This window comes from Bactrocera tryoni, chromosome 1, assembly GCF_016617805.1.
Source record: "Bactrocera tryoni isolate S06 chromosome 1, CSIRO_BtryS06_freeze2, whole genome shotgun sequence".
In the NCBI taxonomy this organism is placed as follows: Eukaryota; Metazoa; Arthropoda; class Insecta; order Diptera; family Tephritidae; genus Bactrocera; species Bactrocera tryoni.
The window spans coordinates 55,889,907-55,910,172 of NC_052499.1; the positions used below are offsets into that span (position 1 = coordinate 55,889,907).

The 20,266-nt window shown below is 39.4% G+C and overlaps 1 protein-coding gene across 5 annotated transcripts in view; it reads left to right on the forward strand.

Annotated features, from left to right (window-relative positions):
- LOC120767001 (aminopeptidase N) overlaps positions 1 to 20,266 on the forward strand; it is a 173,527-nt gene extending 153,261 nt beyond the window's left edge. For all 5 annotated transcript variants that reach the window (XM_040092832.1, XM_040092822.1, XM_040092841.1 and 2 more), the window contains 10 exons: positions 4,629 to 4,800; positions 6,262 to 6,540; positions 13,884 to 14,246; positions 14,343 to 14,495; positions 14,575 to 14,892; positions 15,575 to 16,655; positions 16,714 to 16,904; positions 16,962 to 17,129; positions 17,216 to 17,359; positions 19,442 to 20,266. In XM_040092832.1, coding sequence (XP_039948766.1) covers positions 4,629 to 4,800; positions 6,262 to 6,540; positions 13,884 to 14,246; positions 14,343 to 14,495; positions 14,575 to 14,892; positions 15,575 to 16,655; positions 16,714 to 16,904; positions 16,962 to 17,129; positions 17,216 to 17,359; positions 19,442 to 19,697 — 3,125 coding nt within the window. In that variant the 3' untranslated portion in view covers positions 19,698 to 20,266. The remainder of the gene's footprint in view (positions 1 to 4,628; positions 4,801 to 6,261; positions 6,541 to 13,883; positions 14,247 to 14,342; positions 14,496 to 14,574; positions 14,893 to 15,574; positions 16,656 to 16,713; positions 16,905 to 16,961; positions 17,130 to 17,215; positions 17,360 to 19,441) is intronic.

Genomic DNA, 20,266 nt, shown 5'->3' on the forward strand with positions numbered 1-20,266 from the left:
TCTATGTAACACAACAACAACATAATTTATTCTAAAAGCAATATTTATGTATTTTAATAGTTTTTACTAAAACTAACGGGGCCACGTTAAAATTCTATGATGCCACATAACGTTAGTACCAATATGCCATTGAAACAAGACATTTTTCTAAATTAATCGTAAAAAATTACAAAAAAAAATATTTGAAAACTGTACACGAAAATCGTAACAAGGTATGTAGGTAGGAGTGCAGCCCTATCGGGCTCAATTAGCACTTGATGTGCCATTTTGATACACTATTCGTAGAACCTCCTGTATCTGCTATTACGTTTCACCTTCTCTCACAAACCATTTTGAGGTTTCGATGAAACTACTTATGTCCGATATGCTTTTGGTGGAAATCCATTCAAGGTTTGGTGCTTGGTGGATTCCGAGTGTTTTGTGTCGGATCTGTGCTAGAGCCAGCGGCCTCGCAGAGAAAGTGGGAAGATTGTTTCCTTTTCTGCTACCCGCAGCCACGGCAGATGTCGTTGTAGGGCAATCCCATTTTGACGCATGTTCCCAAATGGCCAGTGCCTGTTGTGGTAGCTGTTATTCTGTAAATACTTTTTCTTGACCTATTTAATAAGTCATTGGTTCTTTTTCCTGTCATATGTTGGCCATAATTGTTTAGTTATGACGCATTTTTGTAATGTTTTTCCACCTGTTGTTTGCAATTTGCTGAAATTGTCTATTGATCTCTCCTTTTATCGATCCTAGCGGGCTTGGTATTAGCTCCGCCATGGATTCATTGAGGAAAGCTCCTGCCTTTGCCAACTCGTCTGCTTTTTCGTTACCGAAAATGTTCCTGTGGCCGGGAACCCAGATCAAGTTTAGCTGGAGCTTGTCTTATATTGAGCTCAGTGCTCTCTTGCAGTTGTGAACTGTACTGGAATTTGTGATGGGTGAAGACAATGCCAGGAGGGCCGCCTGGCTGTCCGTAAATATAGTTGCTTTATGTATATTCCCGTGGTTTTCTAATAGTTCTTCGCAGGCTTTTTCTACGCCTAGAACTTCTGCTTGGAAGATGCTAGTCGAGTTCGGTAGACGTATAGAGAGAGATATGCCTAGATCAGCGGAGAATACCCCCGTGCCCACTCCGCAGTCCATTTTGGACCCGTCGGTATAGATTGAGGTGGTATCTTCCTCTACCATTGAACCTCTTCTCCATTCTCGTCTAGATGGTATCCTCACCTGGAAGTGTCTATTGAAATCCAGCTTTGGGAGAATGTAGTCTCTTCCCAATTCTTTTATTCTTATCGCCGCAATAGCTGCTGTTTTGTGAATAAAAATGTCCATTGGTAGTTGATGCAGGATCACATTGAGCGCATCAGTCGGACATGACCTGATTGCACCCGTAACACCCGCACATGCTGCTCTTTGTATTCCATTTAATTTTCTAATATTGTATGTATTTGTTTAGCGCTGGCCACCATACAGAGCTCCATATGTAAGTATATGTAGTCTTATGACAGCCTGGCCTTACATCCACATGGTATACTTTGGTTTAAGGCCCCAATTTTGTTTACGATTTTCTTACAAGCATAGTAGGCCATGTATGCTTTATTTCTTTTTTCTATATTTATTTTCCAGGACAGTTTGGTGTCAATCTCCACCCCCAAGTATTTAGCTGTGGGGGATAGAGTGAGATGTGGTACCGTTTTAGTACCGGAAGTTGAAACTGAGGTATTTTGGTTCTGCTAGTGAATAGCATCAGTTCTGTTTTGTTACCATTGTTTTTAGCCCATAGGTTTAACCTACGAAGTGTTCTTTCCATAATCTCGCTGACTGTTGAAGGAAACATGCCTGAGACCAACAACACTATATCGTCTGCATACGCTACTGCTTTCACTCCTCCGCCGTTTAGTTGGAGTAGTATTTCGTTCAGCGCTGCAGCCCATAGAAGCGGAGAGAGGACCCCCCTTGAGGCGTTCCTCTACTCACATAGCTTGTTTGTGTTGCAGCGCCGTTTGAAGCTATAATCTTCCTATTCTCAAGCATCGATAGTATCCATCTGCACACAGTGTCGTCTATCCCACCATGTGCCAGAGAATTAATTATCGCATTTACTTCTATGTTGTTGAAGGCGCCCTCTATGTCTAGAAATGCAGCCATGGTGTATTGTTTGTGATGTAGTGATTTTTCAATTACATTTATCACCTCGTGATGGGCGGTTTCGGTTGATCGGCCCTTTATGTACGCATGTTGGGACTTCGATAACTTCTCCGCCATTATTGTTCTTACGTGTAGATCTATTAGCCTTTCTAGTACCTTCAGCATAAAGGAGGTAAGGCTTATAGGTCTAAAATACTTGGCATTCTCGTGTGTTCTTCTGCCTGGTTTTGGGAGGAACACAACTTTACTTCTTTTCCAACTTCTTGGGATGTAAGATAGTTGTATACTTGCTTTGTATATATTTTCTAGCCTTAGAACCATTGGTTCTACCAGTTTCAGGACCTGCCGCTTTATATGGTGCAAAACTATTTATGGCGTATTTGATTTTTCTTTTGTCTACTATTTGGCTTCGATAGTCAGCTGCGTTCAGCGGTGGTTCTGGTTGAACCCTCGTTGAAGGTATTTGCTCACTCCCGGGGAAGTGCGTTGTGATTAGTACCTCCAGAGACTCTTTTGCCGAGGAGGTCCAATCACTTCCCTCCGCCCTAATGTAGGCAGTATTAATATGATCTTTGGATAGCATTTTACTCAGCCTGACGGCTTCTGTGTAACTTTCTATCGATGTACAGAAAGATCGCCATGAGTCCTTTTTAGCTTTCCGGACTGCTTTTTTGTATTCTTTCATACTGTCTTTATATGGCTGCCAGATTTTGGTTCTAAAACTCTCATTGAAAGCCTTCCTTAGTTGTGTTCTCAAATTCTTGAGTTCACTGTTCCACCAAGGAAGAGACTTTCTCTTTTTCAAAACTGTTAGCGGAGTAGATTCATTAAAAGTTGTGGTTAGGATTTTTTCTAACTTCTCTACTTCTGAATCTAATTCCTCAGGATTTCTGATGCTCTTATTGCCTCCCTTTTCAAGGCATTTTGTTGCTATACTGGTACATTTTCCCCATGCCGTTCTTCTAGGGTTCCGGTAAGTGAGAGGCGCACTGTACTTCTCGCGAATGCTGAAGAGTATCCAGGAGTGATCCGACATGGAAGGCTCATCGGATACCCTCCAGTTATCCACAACGAGACTGTCTGTGTCTGTTGATAGCGTGAGGTCAAGCACTTCCTCCCACCCCGGAAACCTATCCGAGCTTGGGAAAATAAAAGTTGGCTTATCGCCTTATGTTATTGGGCATCTCGGGTTTCTTCGATGCCCACATTCTTTAGCAACTGGCTGGCGTCGTCGACCTCTTCCGTGTCGTCTTCGTCAGCCGCTTTGTCGCCTTGGAATATTTTTAGTCTGGCTTTGCGGATTCCGAAGCTGATTTTGTAGTCAGTCTTCTTCAGAGCCTCAATGGACTCATCACAAATGGCCACTAGTATTGGCTTGCTTGCTTTATTCGGTTTTTCCTCCTTGATTAGCTGCCACTCATCTATACTAGGTATAGATTTGTTCTGCAGCTTGATGCACCGCAGGAGTTTTTCGCCTGGCTCCTCTAGAGGGGGTAACCAAATGCGAGCACGAGGTCTCTTCGGAATGTCCTTGGCGGATATAAGCCTCAATTGGAGGCCTACAAAGGCGTTGCTAATTTTAGCCACACTACCCGTCAGGAAATCCAGCGAGGCCTGGTCCGCGCACTTGATGACCCTGTAGCCCCTGAGGGTCTCAGAAGAGTCAAACTCCGGGTGAGGACCCGCAGGATTGTCGAGTACATAGCTTAGCACCATACTCGACAATCTGACGTCGATCTCCACCCATCTCTCCTGCATTGTGTTCGGAGAGGAGGAATTTCCGTCTATGATGGCCACCTGCAGGCTATCTCTGGCAACATCGCAGAAATGCCTTGCCGTTGTTGTGCTGCTGTGTTCACCTTCGCTTCGCCTCGGTTTTTTGGGCTGAGTTCCGGGTACTTCTGTGATGGAGCGATTTCTCTTCTGAGAAGTGCTCTCTCGCTTGCTCTCTTCTTGAGGTTGTGATTGCTTCCTTTTCAGGTAGCCTTCATATTCCTCTACGATAGTTTTGAGGCGCTTTGTTTCGGCCTCATCAACTGGGGTACCGGCTGCCTGGTCTTTGGCTATCTTTCCTAGTATGAAGACTGCCCTCTAGTACCGGTTTTTCCTCGTAACAAACTTCATAAGAATAAAAATTTGAAAAAAAAATTTAATTCAAAAAAAATTTCCGAAGAAAATTTCATTTTGCGATTTTAACAAAAGTAAAAACAATATTATTTACCTAAATAAATTAAATATTCAAAAATGTTAGCTCTCTATTTCAGAAATATTTTTGAAAGAAATTTTGCTCACTCCTTTAACAGGTAACCTTTAACAATGCTTTTCAGTCACATAAGTATGTTTTAAGTTATAATATATATTTGTATTAAAAAATGGTATTTTTTTAACCAATTATCGTCCTTAACTCTATTTTAAAAAATATAAACCTCATAACTCTTATATTACCTTTTTTATATCTATAAATATTCTAATGTTCCATTTAATTTTTATTTTAGGTGGCCAACTGAAAACAAAAAATGGACAAAAATATGTATTCAACGGTCCACCGTCGGGCATTTACGTGACCAGAACATGCGTATTCTTCACCGCGATAGTAACGGTTGTGGCGCTCATCTTCACCATACTCATCACATATTTCTTGACAGCCAACTCCGTGACAACACCCAGGTGAGTATCAACCACAATATCAATCAATACACACCACTCTGCAACGCATTCAAATGTGGCGCTGTTTTTGTTGTTTCTCTTACGGTTTGCTGAATATCAATTACAAAGTCAATCGACAATATTCGAACCGCACGCGATTCGTGCGAACGTTGAACTACTTGTAGTTTGCGATATTACAATTTCATAACACGTGACCGCAACAATCACTGTTGCAACACCCATTTATGACACTACCATACATACATATACATTTGTATAATATAGTATATATACCTAGAGAAAGGTATTGATATCATTCGGGGCATTAAAATCGTAGTGGAAAGTGTGAGAAATGAAAATTTACATCATCAACTATTTTGCACTGGAGTCCAAATCAAAGAGCATTTCTAGGGTGTGTTCTTTTCTTTTACATATTATACAGTTAACTAAAACGTTTTAGCGCATATTTCTGCTTCCTTTTTTTACGTCATTTCCATTTAATTAAGCTGTAACCTCGATTGGACAATTTATGACATTTAAGGTTAGTCACTTTCTTCGAAAGGTTGGTTGTTTGTGGGCGGTAGTTTTGGCTTTCATTTTGCATACATCTTAGCCTTTGTTGTTGGTTGAGGGGTTGGTTGTGAGTTTACGTATGCAAAAGTGAATTCAGTCAAGTGACCCACATTTTAGATCTATTTTCTTTGTACATCCCAGGTAGCGAAAAAATTTGTTTCCGTTGACAAAAATGAGGCGTGTAGTTTGAGCAAATATCAGTAGCCATTTAGAAAACAAGAGGAGGAAGTGTATAGGTGGAAAAGGGTAATTACTGTTGCTTAATTGACAGGATAATGAAATATTGACTTTGTATTGAAGGAGCGCCTCCTTAATAAACGCAAAGAAGTTAAACAAAATGTGATGCCAAGGCTTTGTAAATACATTTATGTAAGAAGGCTCTTGCAATTTGGAACAATTGAAAGTGTGGGATCTGTTTGAATAAGTTCAGGTTTAATCGCACATTTTATACTCTTGCAGCTCGCAAAGCCGAGAAAAATTCTTTTCTAACTTCAATATGTCCAATTTTTGGACCACATCATATTGTAATTCCCTTCTTATCGAAAATAGATTTCAAGCGTTATTCTCAAAGAAGTTACGTTTATAGAAGTGGGAAGTATTTTGACTGAAGACAGTTATTTTTGAGAATTTCAAAACACTCTTCTCCAGTTTAACTTCTTATATAAATTTTGTAACTAGATTAGTTATAAAGTAAATGTATTTTGCAATAACACCTTTTTGTGGTTGTCACAACGGATAAAAAACATAAGAATGGTTGTTCCAGCGCAAGTTTATCTTCATTCCATGACCCGAATTAAGAGCAATCTGTGTTAAGTCTATATTACAAACTCTCTTGACCGTTTTCATTTCAATATCACTCCTTAAACAAAAGCAACTTTCACTATATTAAAAGAGTTTCTCTCTTTCCAGCTGCTTCAATGGCAACTCAAATAAGAACTCACCGCCCTTGGCTCTGTCCTCCAATTCGATTGGCCCACAATATAACAGCACTCCAGTGGCGACGGCAAGCATACTTGGCACGGCACCACATACCGCCAGTCCCATATCGAAATATGGTACCACACCACCAATCGCGCCAATCGGTGACATCAGCTTACCGCCAGAGCATGACATCCTCGGTGCAGACAAGAGCAAAGCAGCCGATAGGAAATTGCAGCTGCACGACGGTTGGAGACCGCTGCATTACAAGTAAGTACATGAGTCATGTTGTTAAAATTTTATTATTATTAATTTTATTTATTAATTATATAGACCAAATATATTTTGAGTGCGTTGCTCTAAAGCTTGTCAACACAATTCAAATTCATTTTATTTATCTTTAAAATTCCATACTTTTAACATGAGTTCATTATTTGTAAGCAGTAATAAATGGTAAACATACAGCAAAATTCCAGATAACGGAGTTTGTTTGCTTAGCTTGCTGTTGTGCAAACTTTTTGAAATTATTAGCGAAAAATTCCAAAAAAACAACAATGAACTAAGTCAATCACGTGTGATAAAATAAAAGAATTGTGATCTTTAATATATGTATATTTTTTTAAGGTTAAAAATCCATATTAGCCTTTATTTAGTGGGTCACTTCAATGCAACGGAGCTTTACTGTCCTTTTCCCCATCGCCTGTGAGATTAATAGTATCCTTCTACAAAAAAAACCATCACAGCTGAAGCGTGTACCTTCATACATGAACGTAACCATCGTACTATGAAATATTTCGCTTATGCCATCAAATTTCACTGACAAAAAAACATTTTCAAAATATGTACTATATGTCAACGCTCAATACAATTTTCCATACACTTGGTATAACCCTCGCCCTTTACGGTCTTCGGTGAATGGCTTCATTGAATTTATGGCACATTCTCTGAAGCGGAGGCAGTCACCACTCATGTTAGAATATTACATCTACATTATAGTGGTGAAAAATGTATGAACTTTCTGCTCAAGAATCTGGCCGTTTACGACGAATAGCGACGTAGAATACTCAAAACGTCGAAGTAGTATTCCTTATTGCCCGTATAATGGAGCTAATTCATGGTGAATTCATCACAGTAATCAAAGAAAACAATGATCTTTACCTTGAATTTTTACCGACTCTGATGTCTTATTTCGATTTCGGTTTATTTTTGAAATACCACCAGCTGGTTTGTTGACAGTTTTATCGTCATATTCCAAAATCCACGTCTCCAGTCATTATGTTCTTGTTGATTGTATTAATGATGTCCAATCTAAGAATATATCTCAGTTCGATGCAATTCACATAGATGAAAGCCCGCCAGTTGCATGACACTTAAGTTTGTTGCAGTTGTGCTAATATGATACCCCGCGTACTTGAATGGTTTGAACAACTTGATCCCGCAAGTCATGTGCCGCTCATCCAGAAAGTCGGCAGAGACTGCGGCATCTATTTATGGTACTCCAAGAGATACCTCTTCATGTATTGCTCGGAAAGTGAGCATTAGGGAGCATTTTAAGTCCATCTTCACTCCTCAACTCACGTGGATGCGATTACTTGCGAGATTACGCCTGCACCTAAAGAGTTCATGAGAGCCCTCGACTTTTTCGCAGAAGTTTTTCCATGAAGTTCTCTTGACCTTTCTTGGAAGTCCCGTTGTACATAATACCGTCCGTTAACCTACTCCATGAGCCTTTCGAATAATCGCTTGAAATATACTCTAATTTCCGAGATTTCTATGACCCACCAGGGAGATTTTCCTCTGCCCTTCGGGGTTTTCTGTGGATATAAGCTCACCAGTGCGGCTTAACACGTCGACCTGAAGACTTCGTTTTCACGTCGAGTCTTAAAGCTGACAGGTTTTAGTATGGCTGCCAGGTCCACCATACACGATTTCTTTTTGCCACTTCGAAGTTATGACAGTAAAGTTTCAACTGAGTAGAGCGTGTAGAAATTTTTTTTTACCTGAAAATCAGACGTGTAAGTCCATTACTATAAATATTATTAGCTTTTAGATCCCGACCGATTTTATGATCCCAATATCTCTGCTAAAGGTATAAGAAATAATTTGCTTGTATTTAAAAACTCTCTTCAGTACAAAAAGTTCCTAAGATTAGAGAACAAAATTTTGAAAAAATATTTAATCGAAGCGTGACCTCCGTATTTGGGAACAGGTCCAAATATATAAAGTAAACAGCAACACCACGCTCTTATATAATTCACAGCAAGGAAATAATACAAATATAACACCGCAGAAACGTTCAGATTACAAACATCGGTATCTAAGTGAAAACTAAATCCAGTAGCACCAACGCGCCAAATGAGCTCAACAGCAGTCACTCGAAATGCAACAACAAAATACCGCGAATTACTACACAGCCACGATCTGAGTGCTTAGATAAGAAAGAGAAATGTTGCCAACATCCACAACAAGCAAAGCTCACAAAATAACAAAACACAGTTAACAAATAAAATCAGAATTACAAAAAAAAACAAAAACAAACAACTAAGCGACGAGAACAAAACGAGATATCAAACAACCAGACATAAAGTGACAGACAGTAGCAACCGGCATCTCCCTTCGCCGCGTGCGCGCAACCATTGTTGCACTAACGGACGTGGCGGCACTGGCATACAAAAAGCAAAAGCAAACACACCGCATGCATGCGCGCAATTGGCACACAAACGAACGTCATTAATATCGCAGATGCACGCGATGCCACGCGTTCGGAATGCGGTGCGGCAGCCGGTGTGAAGTGAATTGACTTGAATAACTATGCAGTTGAAAAGCGCCAGCGCGGCAATAGAAATTATAGAAATCGGATGGACAGACCTGCGATGACGTTTAGCGGCCGACAGCGGCGTAAGTCGAAGGCGTGCGGATCAACGCGCTTCAGTTCAGAGACAGTTGAGTTGAGCGTTGCACTAACGCCGTGTGCTTTGTTGCTGCGCTGGTCAAATCATTGTTGCCTCTTGTCTCGTACATGTTGATCTCTACGCTTGTGGTCTCGGCGCAGTTCTTGTGATCGTGCCGCACCGAGTCAAAGCGTCAGTCCACAAGTGTAATCGGTGATCGGTGGAAGAAGTCTGTTGGATACACATATGAAATTGTGGCATGGCAAAGGAGAATGTGGCATTTCCTGGTTTACAGCAATTATTTCAAAGCGTGCGAAGCAAAGTGATTGTCACTCAATCGTGTTGACTTTGTGCGTTTCGCTCGCTGATCGCTCTTCTATTGATCGTTGAGCGGGTTAGAGGTGCAGCAATGCGTTGATCGTGAGGCTTTCGTTTCTAATTCGATGTTGCAATGCGAAAGCAATCAGAAAATTGCAAAAATAACAAGAAATGTTGATGGCAGCTGGTTTGCAGTTAAACTTGTGTGCGGCACGTGCGTCAAACTGTATGTAATAGCGGTATTCCATACTTCATATGCCGTTACGAGCGTTTGATCGCTCTCGGTCTCTTGCTCCTCACTAATTGAATGAGGCTATTTATTTAAATGGGGGTTTGTCTAAGAGATTGCTTTACAAAAAATGTCGAATTAATTATTTAAATTTTCAAATCACTAACATCAATGGACCAAATGCTGGATAGAACATACTCTAACCGAAATACATAGGATAATAGGTTTTTAAAGGATGTTCATGAAGTGATTTCTTTAAAGTGATTTTGTTTGAAGTTTTTTTTGAGACCTTATGTCGAAGAAACCGAAGCATCTTTTCCTTACATTGCCAGTAGTTGCTAAGAAGGTGCAAAGTCATCGAATCGACGTATCTGCAAAGGTCCAAGCTAAATAAGAACGGTCTCAGATCTCTTCTTCTTGTACAACTACGTAGACACTACGTCGGTGACTAAAGGAAGCATAAGATCTTTTCGCGCTTAACAATTGGCACACTATTATTCGTCATAATTCTCGTTCTGAACGCGCTGTTAACGCATAATGGCAAAGTTCGAAAATGATTATAATCTCCACGATAGTGTGCCGCATTCCCGTCAAATAAAAGCTCGTAGTGAAAGAAACACACATCGCTGCCGATCCGGCCAATTCGAATCAGTCGGTTCATCGTCATTCTGCACAGTTGAGTCTTTCTCCAAGGATAACATTGCAAATTTCACAGTTGGATTTGACTCTGCATCCGTATAAGTTGTGTTTTGCACAAGAACTGAACACACTGAAGTCGACAGAGCATTTGAAGCGCATAGCTTTGTCCATTGGGAGCTAAAAAAAATTGTCTTTTCTGATGAGGCCTATTTCTGGGTTAATGGCTTCGTCAACAAATAAAACTATCGCTATTGGGATGAATGAAGATTAACTTGATTTAAGCTGCTTGAACAGAAGTATTTTCAAGTATATATATGTATATCTATATTAAATTGATATCGTTGACCTTAACATCAGCGCCGTTAGTTCTGCTTTCACCAGACTGTATAAGGAAGCGAAGCAAATGGGTCTGGTTATGAACGAGGGCAAGACGAAATATCTCCTGTTATCCACAAACAGTCGTCGCATTCCCGACTCGGCTTCCACGTCACTGCTGACATTCATAACTTGGGAGTCGTACATAATTTCGTCTATCTTGGAACCAGTATTATCACTAACAACAATGCCAACCTCGAAATTCAACGCAGGATAACTCTTGCCAACAGGTGCCACTTCGGACTGAGTAGACAATTGAGAAGCAAAGTCTGCTCTCGACGAATTAAGACCAAACTCTACAAGTCACCCGTCATCCCCGTCCTGCTATATGGTACAGTGCAATGGACGATGACAACATCTAATGAGTCGACATTACGAGTTTTGGAGAGAAAGGTTCTGCGGAAGATTTATGGTCCTTTGCGTATTGGCAACGGCGAATACCGCATTCGGTGAAACATAGTTCAGCGATTTAAGAGACCGCGGCAAACGCTGGCTACCCTTGAAAACTCCAATTAGCGCCAAACCGCGAAAAGGAAGAACGACTGGCGCGCTGTTGTAACCTCGGCTATAGCCGCGTAAACGCTGTCTACGCCAATAAAGAAGAGGAAGCGCTGACAAGCTGCCAGTTGACAGCTGACAGATGTTTGACGCGTTGCGCCCAAGCTCCGTTAATCAGACACTTAGCTGGTTGCTTTTATTGTACGACACTGCGCTGGCTTGCTAATGGATTTAATGAGGTAAAAACGCTTATGGCGAAAATCAGTTGAAGGAGCCAACTTGTTCGTATTTTCTACAGTTTTATACAATTTTTATTGATTATATGTACTTAATATATGTAATATATATAAGTTACAATATAATAATTTAGAATTATTTCCATATTGCCGTACACCTCATGACTACCGCTGACAGATCTTTCTAACAACAATTGAATGTATAATTAAAACCCGTTACGACTTTCTATTATTGCAAATTTACAATTGCTTTATTATTGTTTGTGGTGGCGCCTGGTGTTTCCTATGACTCTATTGACTATTGTTGGCTGTTGCATTCACTGATGATCGCATGCACCGAGGCGGATTTTCAAAGCTTTCAAACACAAAAGATTCTATATTTAAAGACGCTTGTCATTAGGTTGATATACACGAATTAAAATTTATGCATATGTATGTATGTATATGGACTCATATATAACGTCGATAGTTTATTCGGCGTCATTGGTTTTATTGATTTATGGGCTAATTGTTAGTGTAGGTGCCAAGATCGCTGTAAAATTTCGTTTTGCTTTTCTAAGGTACAGAGATAAATAAATTGAGCTGTAATATTCTTATGCACTACATATAATACATACATAAACAAATAAATTTGCATATCTTCATTAGCATTCATTAACAATCATTACACAGAAGCACATTACCAGTTAGCTTTTTGCAATTTTTTCTCTTAATTGAAAGTTTTTTAAAATGGAGTTTTATACAATAAATATTTAATTTTTTTTATTTGAATATGTACATAAGTATGTATCATGTAATATTACTGCGGTCATACCTTAGCAATCGGTATAGTAAACATTTTTTTGAGAAGTTGCCACCTGACTTCATTTAAAAAAATATATTACATGAACCAAATGATGAATATATCCCACTGGTTTTCAAAGGTTGTGGATACAATGCAAGGACGTTGCCAAAATCAAATTTTTTACATGTCTAAAATAACACATAACCTGTAGTCTAGGGCCAGTTTTCACCCGATTTTATTCATTCTAAGCACAATGATGCACCGTTATAAGCGAAACACAGTCTCTCATTTTCTTCAAGATAACTCACATATTAGTCGATATAAGCGGTATAAAGTCACCTACGGGGAGTATTTATCCGATTCAACCCATTTTTGACCCACAGACATACCATTATCAGAAAAGGATTATCACTGAAATTCTATTATACATATATCATACACATTTACCGATATTTTCGGTAAGAAGTACTGGGCTCCAAATATTCAGTACCTAGTGGCTTGAAATTTTCATCAAGATATCTCAATTTTAAATCAAGTTATAGCTTGCCCGAACGGACAGATAGTCACTCGCATTTCAACTCGTCTCGCCATCCTGATCATTTATATATAACCCTACATCTTTAGATGATACATGCAACCGTTATGTGAACAAAACTATTATACTCTGCAGCAACATTTTGGAAGAGTATTAAAATATTAAAGCAGCTGTTTGTTCAAAATATGACCAACCTCCCATGAGACTCATTCCGTCTCCTTGTCGCGCTCTATACTGGGCACTGCAACTTCAAGAAATACTTGCCCAACATGGGTATAGGCGCTGGCGCAAAATGTCGGTTCTACTTCATCGAACCGGAAACTACAGAACACCTGATTCTAGATTGCTCAGCAATTTGTTGAAGCAGGCTCAATGCCCTTGGATCCATCTCCGTGTACAGGAATCATATCATCTCCATCGCGCCCAGCAAGCTCCTGGAATTGTTCAGAGTGCTGGATCTTTGTGACCATATGTGATATAGGAGAGGGCACAGTAGACAATAGGTCGCAAAAACTCAATTATTTTCTATCTATCTGTAGTAGAGTATACGTTTGACTAAATTAAGTTGAAGTCTCCTATCATTCTTAAAGTTTTTGAAAGCAAGAACCTAATAACGTCACATTTAGAAGCGAACGTCATAGACCCTATAACACATATACATATATGTAGGGGTCAAACATGATCAGCGCGACGAGCTAAATTGATTTAGCCATGTTCATCTGTCTGCATATGTATACTATACGCTCACTAGTCCATAAGTTGTTCAGATATCGCTCTGTAGTTTTGCACACATCGCTTTCTTATAAGAAGCTGCTCATTTGTCGGAATCGATATCGGCTGTCATCACTATAGCATATAGCTGCCATGGAAACTGAGCGATCAGAATCTAGTTTTTCTATGGAAACTTTTTTATAATGTAAAGGGTATTTAGCTATGATGCTACCGAAGATAACGGTATTACTTGTTGTTCTAAGTTTTTAATGTATTTCTTGAAAAGTTGGGTACTTCTATGTCATAATATTTTAATATTGCTCTCATTTATTCACTTACTTTTTCAAAGTTAAACAAAAAGCATTACTAAGCATCTAACATAAATATCTCTTTTCAGCATTGTGATCGAGCCCAACATTAAAACCGCCACCAACAATGGTAGCATTACCATTGAGGTACAGCGTGACGCCAATATCCCTACTCTGCTTCCGATTATTCTCGATGTGCACAATATTTCCATTTCGAATGTGCGCGTCATACGCTCGCCCAGCAATGTTTCCACCAGCGATGAAATCGAATTGGATTTCGATGGTAAATACGGTGAGAACAACTCATCCTTTGTGGTGGCCATTAATAAAGGTATTGAGGATGAGCGCGATGTCAAGTTGATTGTTAGCATGGATTTTGTTAGTCAGATAACCGACACGCTTCAGGGTGTGTACAGAACAAGCTATACGAATTTGGAAACCAATAAAATCGAGTGAGTATAAAGAAAAATAAAGTTTTTCATATACATACATATAAATACATATTTATTATTTACATTGTTCTCACCCCAAAATTCTTTTTACGACAGATGGATGGTCAGCACGCAATTTTCGCCCGTCGACGCTCGGCGCGCATTCCCTTGCTTCGATCGTCCCGACATGAAGGCAAACTTTACCATCACTATTATTCGCGATAATAAACTCGGCATGGCGTTGTCTAATATGCCGCTCTATCGTAGCTCGTGAGTTGCCCTTCTTTTGTCATAACTAATAATCATACTTATGTAATGCAAATATTTGAATTTTTTTTATGGTTTTTAGTGTTCACCGTCCAGGCTTCACGCGCGATGATTTCGTAACGTCACCGAAGATGCCGATTTACAGCTTCGCTTTTGTCGTTTCCAATTTGGTGAAATCTCATTATTCCGACTTGGATGCTAGCCTAGTACCGCGCGTAGAGATTTGGACCCGCCCCGAAAATACCGAAATGACAAACTATGCGTATTCAATGTTGCGAAAGTTTTTGCCCTACTTCGAAGATTATTTTGGCATAAAGAACCGTCTGTCGAAAATCGATATGGTGTCGATACCGGATTTTGGTTTTAGCGCTATGGAAAATTGGGGACTAATTACTTTCAGGTTAGTTGATGCTTGCTATGAACGCTCAATCTTTCATTTAAGTATTTTTGTATCAAAGAACCTGTTATTTTTGAAACGTCTTTAAGTTATACCAGATTGTCTCTCTCTCACGGAAATATTTTTTATTATCTCAAGATTTATGTAATAATTTTCAGTGGTAAGAGTCGGTGAATATAAGGATTCTATAAAACTGACTCCACATATAATCCTTTCTGGACTATTAATATTATTATTATATCCTTCGAAATAGGTGTCTTTTGAGTAACGAGAAAAAATTTCGAAATGCCAAATCTGGCAAATAAATTGATTTATTTCTTGCATCGCTCTTCCGGTTTTTGTTTATTAATGTAAATTTTAATATATTGGCCCAATCTGATCTGATCTGTCATCTCTCTAAATGTACCAAGAAAATTTTCGAATGCTCCTTTTGGATGGTCCACGTTATATTTAAGACGACGCGCATATGACAAGTTTTATAAGTTGAATGACCTTCACCGAATACCCTCCTCTTAGTCGAATGCTTGAGTTTGAACTCTGTTTCGGGCTGTCAATGAGTCATATATTAAAAACCCAGTTTAAGCCATTCGGTCTGAAGCATTTGGTTCTAACATTTACTCGGGAGAACTGTATTTCAACCACAGTATATTTCTATAAAACTAATGCACTTTTTATAAACTTTCAGAGATTCTGCTCTCCTCGTGCCCGAAGATCTTGATCGCGCTTCTTCGTCAGAGCACATGGAACATGTTGCCCAGATTGTCGCGCACGAATTGGCGCATCAGTGGTTTGGCAATTTGGTCACACCCAAATGGTGGGACGATCTTTGGTTGAAGGAAGGTTTTGCCTGCTACATGAGCTACTTGGCGCTGAACACCATACGTCCCGAATTCCAAATTATGGACACTTACACAATCTACGAATTCGGTGATGCCATGCAACATGATGCCGACAACAGTTCGCATTCCATTGCTTTCGATGTGAAATCAACAACCGATATACGTCGCATCTTCGATCCGATCACCTATTCAAAGGGTAACATACTGCTGCGCATGTTGAGCTCATTTGTGGGTGATGAAGCCTTCCGTGCGGCAACACAAGATTTACTGAAGTCCTACGCTTACGACAATGCCGATCGTGATGTGTTGTGGGATTTTATGACACGACATGCGCATGAGCGTAAAACCCTGCCCGATAGTTTGCAAGTGAAAACGGTAATGGATTCATGGATAATGAAACCTGGTTATCCCGTTGTAACCGTGGAGCGCCGTGAAGCAGATCTGGTGTTGACACAAGAACGTTATATGTTGCCCTCCCGAAATATGTCGGATGACAGTCGTTTTGTTGTGCCGATCACTTTCGAAACGGACGAGCTACGCAAAGGCGACAATATACCGACACATTGGATGTTGGAGACTGATCGACAAATTGTCATAAGCGAAGCCTTTACCTCGGAAAATAATACGGATAATGTGGTGTACGTGAACTTGAATCGCCAAGGCTACTATCGCGTCAACTATGATATGCCTTCTTGGTTAGCATTGAAGAAGAAGTTCACCACGCTTCCCCGTATCACACGCGCACAACTTTTGGATGATGCTTTGCATTTGGCGCAAGCCGAGTACTTGACCTATGACATACCGCTGACCTTCCTTATGGAGATCTTCACAGCCACCGATGACGAGCTACTGTGGCGTGCGACGCAACGTGGCCTCAATTACCTCATCTATATGCTGCATCGCGAGCCTGCCTATGAGACATTTAGAGTGAGTATGAATAGTTTTCAGTGCTGAAAAAGTGTATAGCCTAACCTATTTCTTACAGGCCTTTATGAAATTCATTGTACGCCCCGCCTTCGACCGTTACGGCTTGAATGAGCCGGACAATGAATCGCACATACAGTTACAACATCGCGCCAATATTGCGCGCCTCGCATGCAAATTCAACTACGATCGCTGTACAATGCCAGCGCACCGGAAGTATCGCGAGTGGATGGCCGATCCCAAACTCAATCCGTATGTGCTGTGCAACTATTTAGACTTTTAATGCAAATTTAAAAATATTTTTTACAGCATTAAGCCAAATCTGAAATCGATTATTTATTGCACGGCACTCGCTGAGGGTTCCTTCCAGGAATGGTATTTCGCTTACAAGCAATACAAACGCACCACAAGCGCATCGGAGAAGGAACAGATCTTGACATCTTTGGGCTGCACCACAAAGCCATGGCTGCTCTCCAAGTGAGTATTGAATCACTTTTATTTTATACAAATGTACTAGTCCCAAATACTTACATACATATATAAAATATGAAATTCATTTGCAGATATCTAAATATGACCATCGATCCAACTTCTGGTATATTGAAGCAGGATGGCGCTCGCGCTTTCCGCGCCGTTGCTGAGAATCCGATTGGTTACGAAATTGCATTTGATTTTCTACAATCGAAAATCAAGGAAATCTCTGAATAGTAAGTTGAATATTGTTTATTGTGACGTTTTAAATAAGAAATATTTGAGATGTAATAAAATTTTTGCAAAGACCATCTGTTGTTGCAAGATGAAGACTAAATATTTCTTTCGGGTCATAGTTAGAACATTACCAAATTTTCAAGATACGTGGAGGTGTTAACGGTTAAGGGCCATTCTCTCATTGACTGTTTTGCAGCCATCTGTCATATAAGTTCTGGTTAACTTAACCAAGACTCCTTGTTTTGGTAAAGAACCCTTTTTTTTTCAATTTATACATTGGCGTTCGGTCAACATATCTTTTTTCGAAATGGCGTTCGATCTTCCATAATCGATGAGGCACCAAACCATTCTAAAAAAAAATATAAAATAAATTTACAAACAAGCTTTGCTATTAAAGCTGTTGAAACTAACGGTAAAGTGTTTAAGTGTGAAGTTGACTGTCAAAGAATTGTCATGAAACGAAATTACTTAGTGAACGACCCGTAATATTTAGATAGATCTAAAAATCAGCTCCTATTTATATAGAATTGATCCCAAAATACCGAATGTATGTTTTCTCCGCATATGAATAGTCTCAACATTCATTCAACACACGTTTCTCTGTAACTAAACCCCATCTAAATAGATAATTTTCTGGACAAACATTTAGACGCAGCACATAACCTCATCTATAAACGGGTTTCAATATTATTTACCATGCTTCTGTCGAGATCGGCGTATAGACAATGCAAGGGTTTTCCAGTGCTGGTCACGTTTTCGGTTGTTAGCCGTACACCATTCTTGGCAATCTGGTCCGCTATTTCATTTCCCTCAGTGCCTTTGTGGCCTGGCACCCAGTAGAAGTGAAGTTGCTTACTTCTGGCAAAACTTTCCACTGCTGCCCTGTCGCCCAAGATACTTCTGGCCGATATGCGATACGAGGTTACTGCCTTTATTGTTGCATTGCTGTCTACGTAGATGTTGACTATGCAGGTGCATTAGAAGCCAGCTCTGCGGATTTTGAAGTAGAAAAGAGCTCAGCTTGAAATATACTGCAGTGGTCAGGCAACTTAAAAGGTTGCCTTGAGCCTAACTCTGGACAGTATATTTCCGCACCAACTCCATTGTCTATTTTTGAGCCATCCGTATAGATGTTTAGAGTGTTGCACGTAGCTAACATTCCTTTAGGCCAGCCATCTTTTTGATTCGGGGGTCTTTAACCCCCTTTTATACCTACCGCCAGGTACCTTATTACCAATGGCCGTTGTATTAGCCATTCACATACTTCTGAGGGTAAATATATAGCAGTCCAACATAAGGGGATAACATCCTTTGCCCAGTCGACACCCGCGCGGAGGATACAGCTAAGAAGAATTTTTGCCGACCCATAAAGCTATATAGCGTTCCATGCGCTTATTCCTTCCTTTTGTTGCAGCTGGCCATTATATACTATATAAGAGCATATGTAAATATAAATTTATTTGAAAACCTCGGCCTTGCAGAATTCATTAGACCTTTACTCTTTCGCAAATCCATTGTTTGTCTCCGCCTTACAAATTTACTTCGCACTTAACATTCTGTAAAGATCAATGTTATCTTAACAGAACGCAATCAAGTACATATGTATTACTTATTGAAGCACACTTTCAGGCGCGTAATGTGATCAATGATCTTCATATTGATAGAAATTGAATGGATTTTGTTCTCGTAGATGCAATAATAATAAAAAATAGAACAATTAATAATTTTGTATGAATATATACTGTTGATTTAAGATATTTTAAGAATTGAAGCATTGTATTTGATATTGCCAATAGTTTCTGTATGAATTTTATAATGCAGACTGAGCTTTATAGACACGACTATAAAGTGCTTATATCTAAATAGTCAGAAAAAATATATTTTTTTTGAAGAAAATTTATTGAGCAGTACATATACATACGTAATTTTTTGAAAACGTTTATTTTTTTTTTGAATGCGTATTGAATCAAAGTGATTAATATCGAAAAACGAAAAATTTATTTTGAAAAAAATATATAATTGTGATTCTAAGAGTGCTAATTATACTTAACGACTAACATATGCTTTCCTCACATTTCTAGCTTCGGCGACGGTTTCTCCACACTCACCGAAATGATCAAATCCATCACCACCTACATGAATAAGGAATACCACAAAGATCAGCTGCAGCAATTTGCCGATCGTGCACGCAAACTTGGTCTGACAGCAGTCGAAGAAGCCATCGGCTTGGCCATGGAGCAAGTCAACAACAACATTTACTGGCGTGAGCATTCTTACTACCAACTGAAGGACTTCCTGGAAGCGATAGTTAGCGAATTTCACATAAATATATTTTAAGTAAAACGAAAGTACGTTGGTAGAGAGTAAGAAAAGGGAGAACGAAAAGGCAAACATGCAAGAACAGTGCTTAGGAATCTATAAGAAAATGAGTTTGAGCGTTATGTAAGTGGCTGATGTTTGATTGAGAGTGCAGTGCGCGTGGTGCAGACTAAATGAATGAGCGATTTGTTGTAAAAGCGTACAATCTACTCATTTTCTTTTTAGCATAAGATAGTTTACTATGTAGTGTAAGCGTGTAAGCTGTTGTAAGAGGAACCACATAGGAGCTTTAAATTTTGTGTGACAACACCAAGCAATTCACCGTTAACAAAAACAAAAATCGTATTGACATTGAAATTTTTGTATTTAAGCACACACTTGAAAATTATATTTTGTAATAATATGTTGTTTTGCCAACAAAGTGATATATTTGTATAAGTGAATGTACCATATTTCCTCTGCTGAAGAAATGAAGCCAACTTTTAACTAACGGAAAAAGAGTGTGTAAAAGTAATGTGAATTTATTTTAGCACAAAAGCAACGAGTATTTTGAATTATATTTTTGTAATTTAAATTTATTATTATTA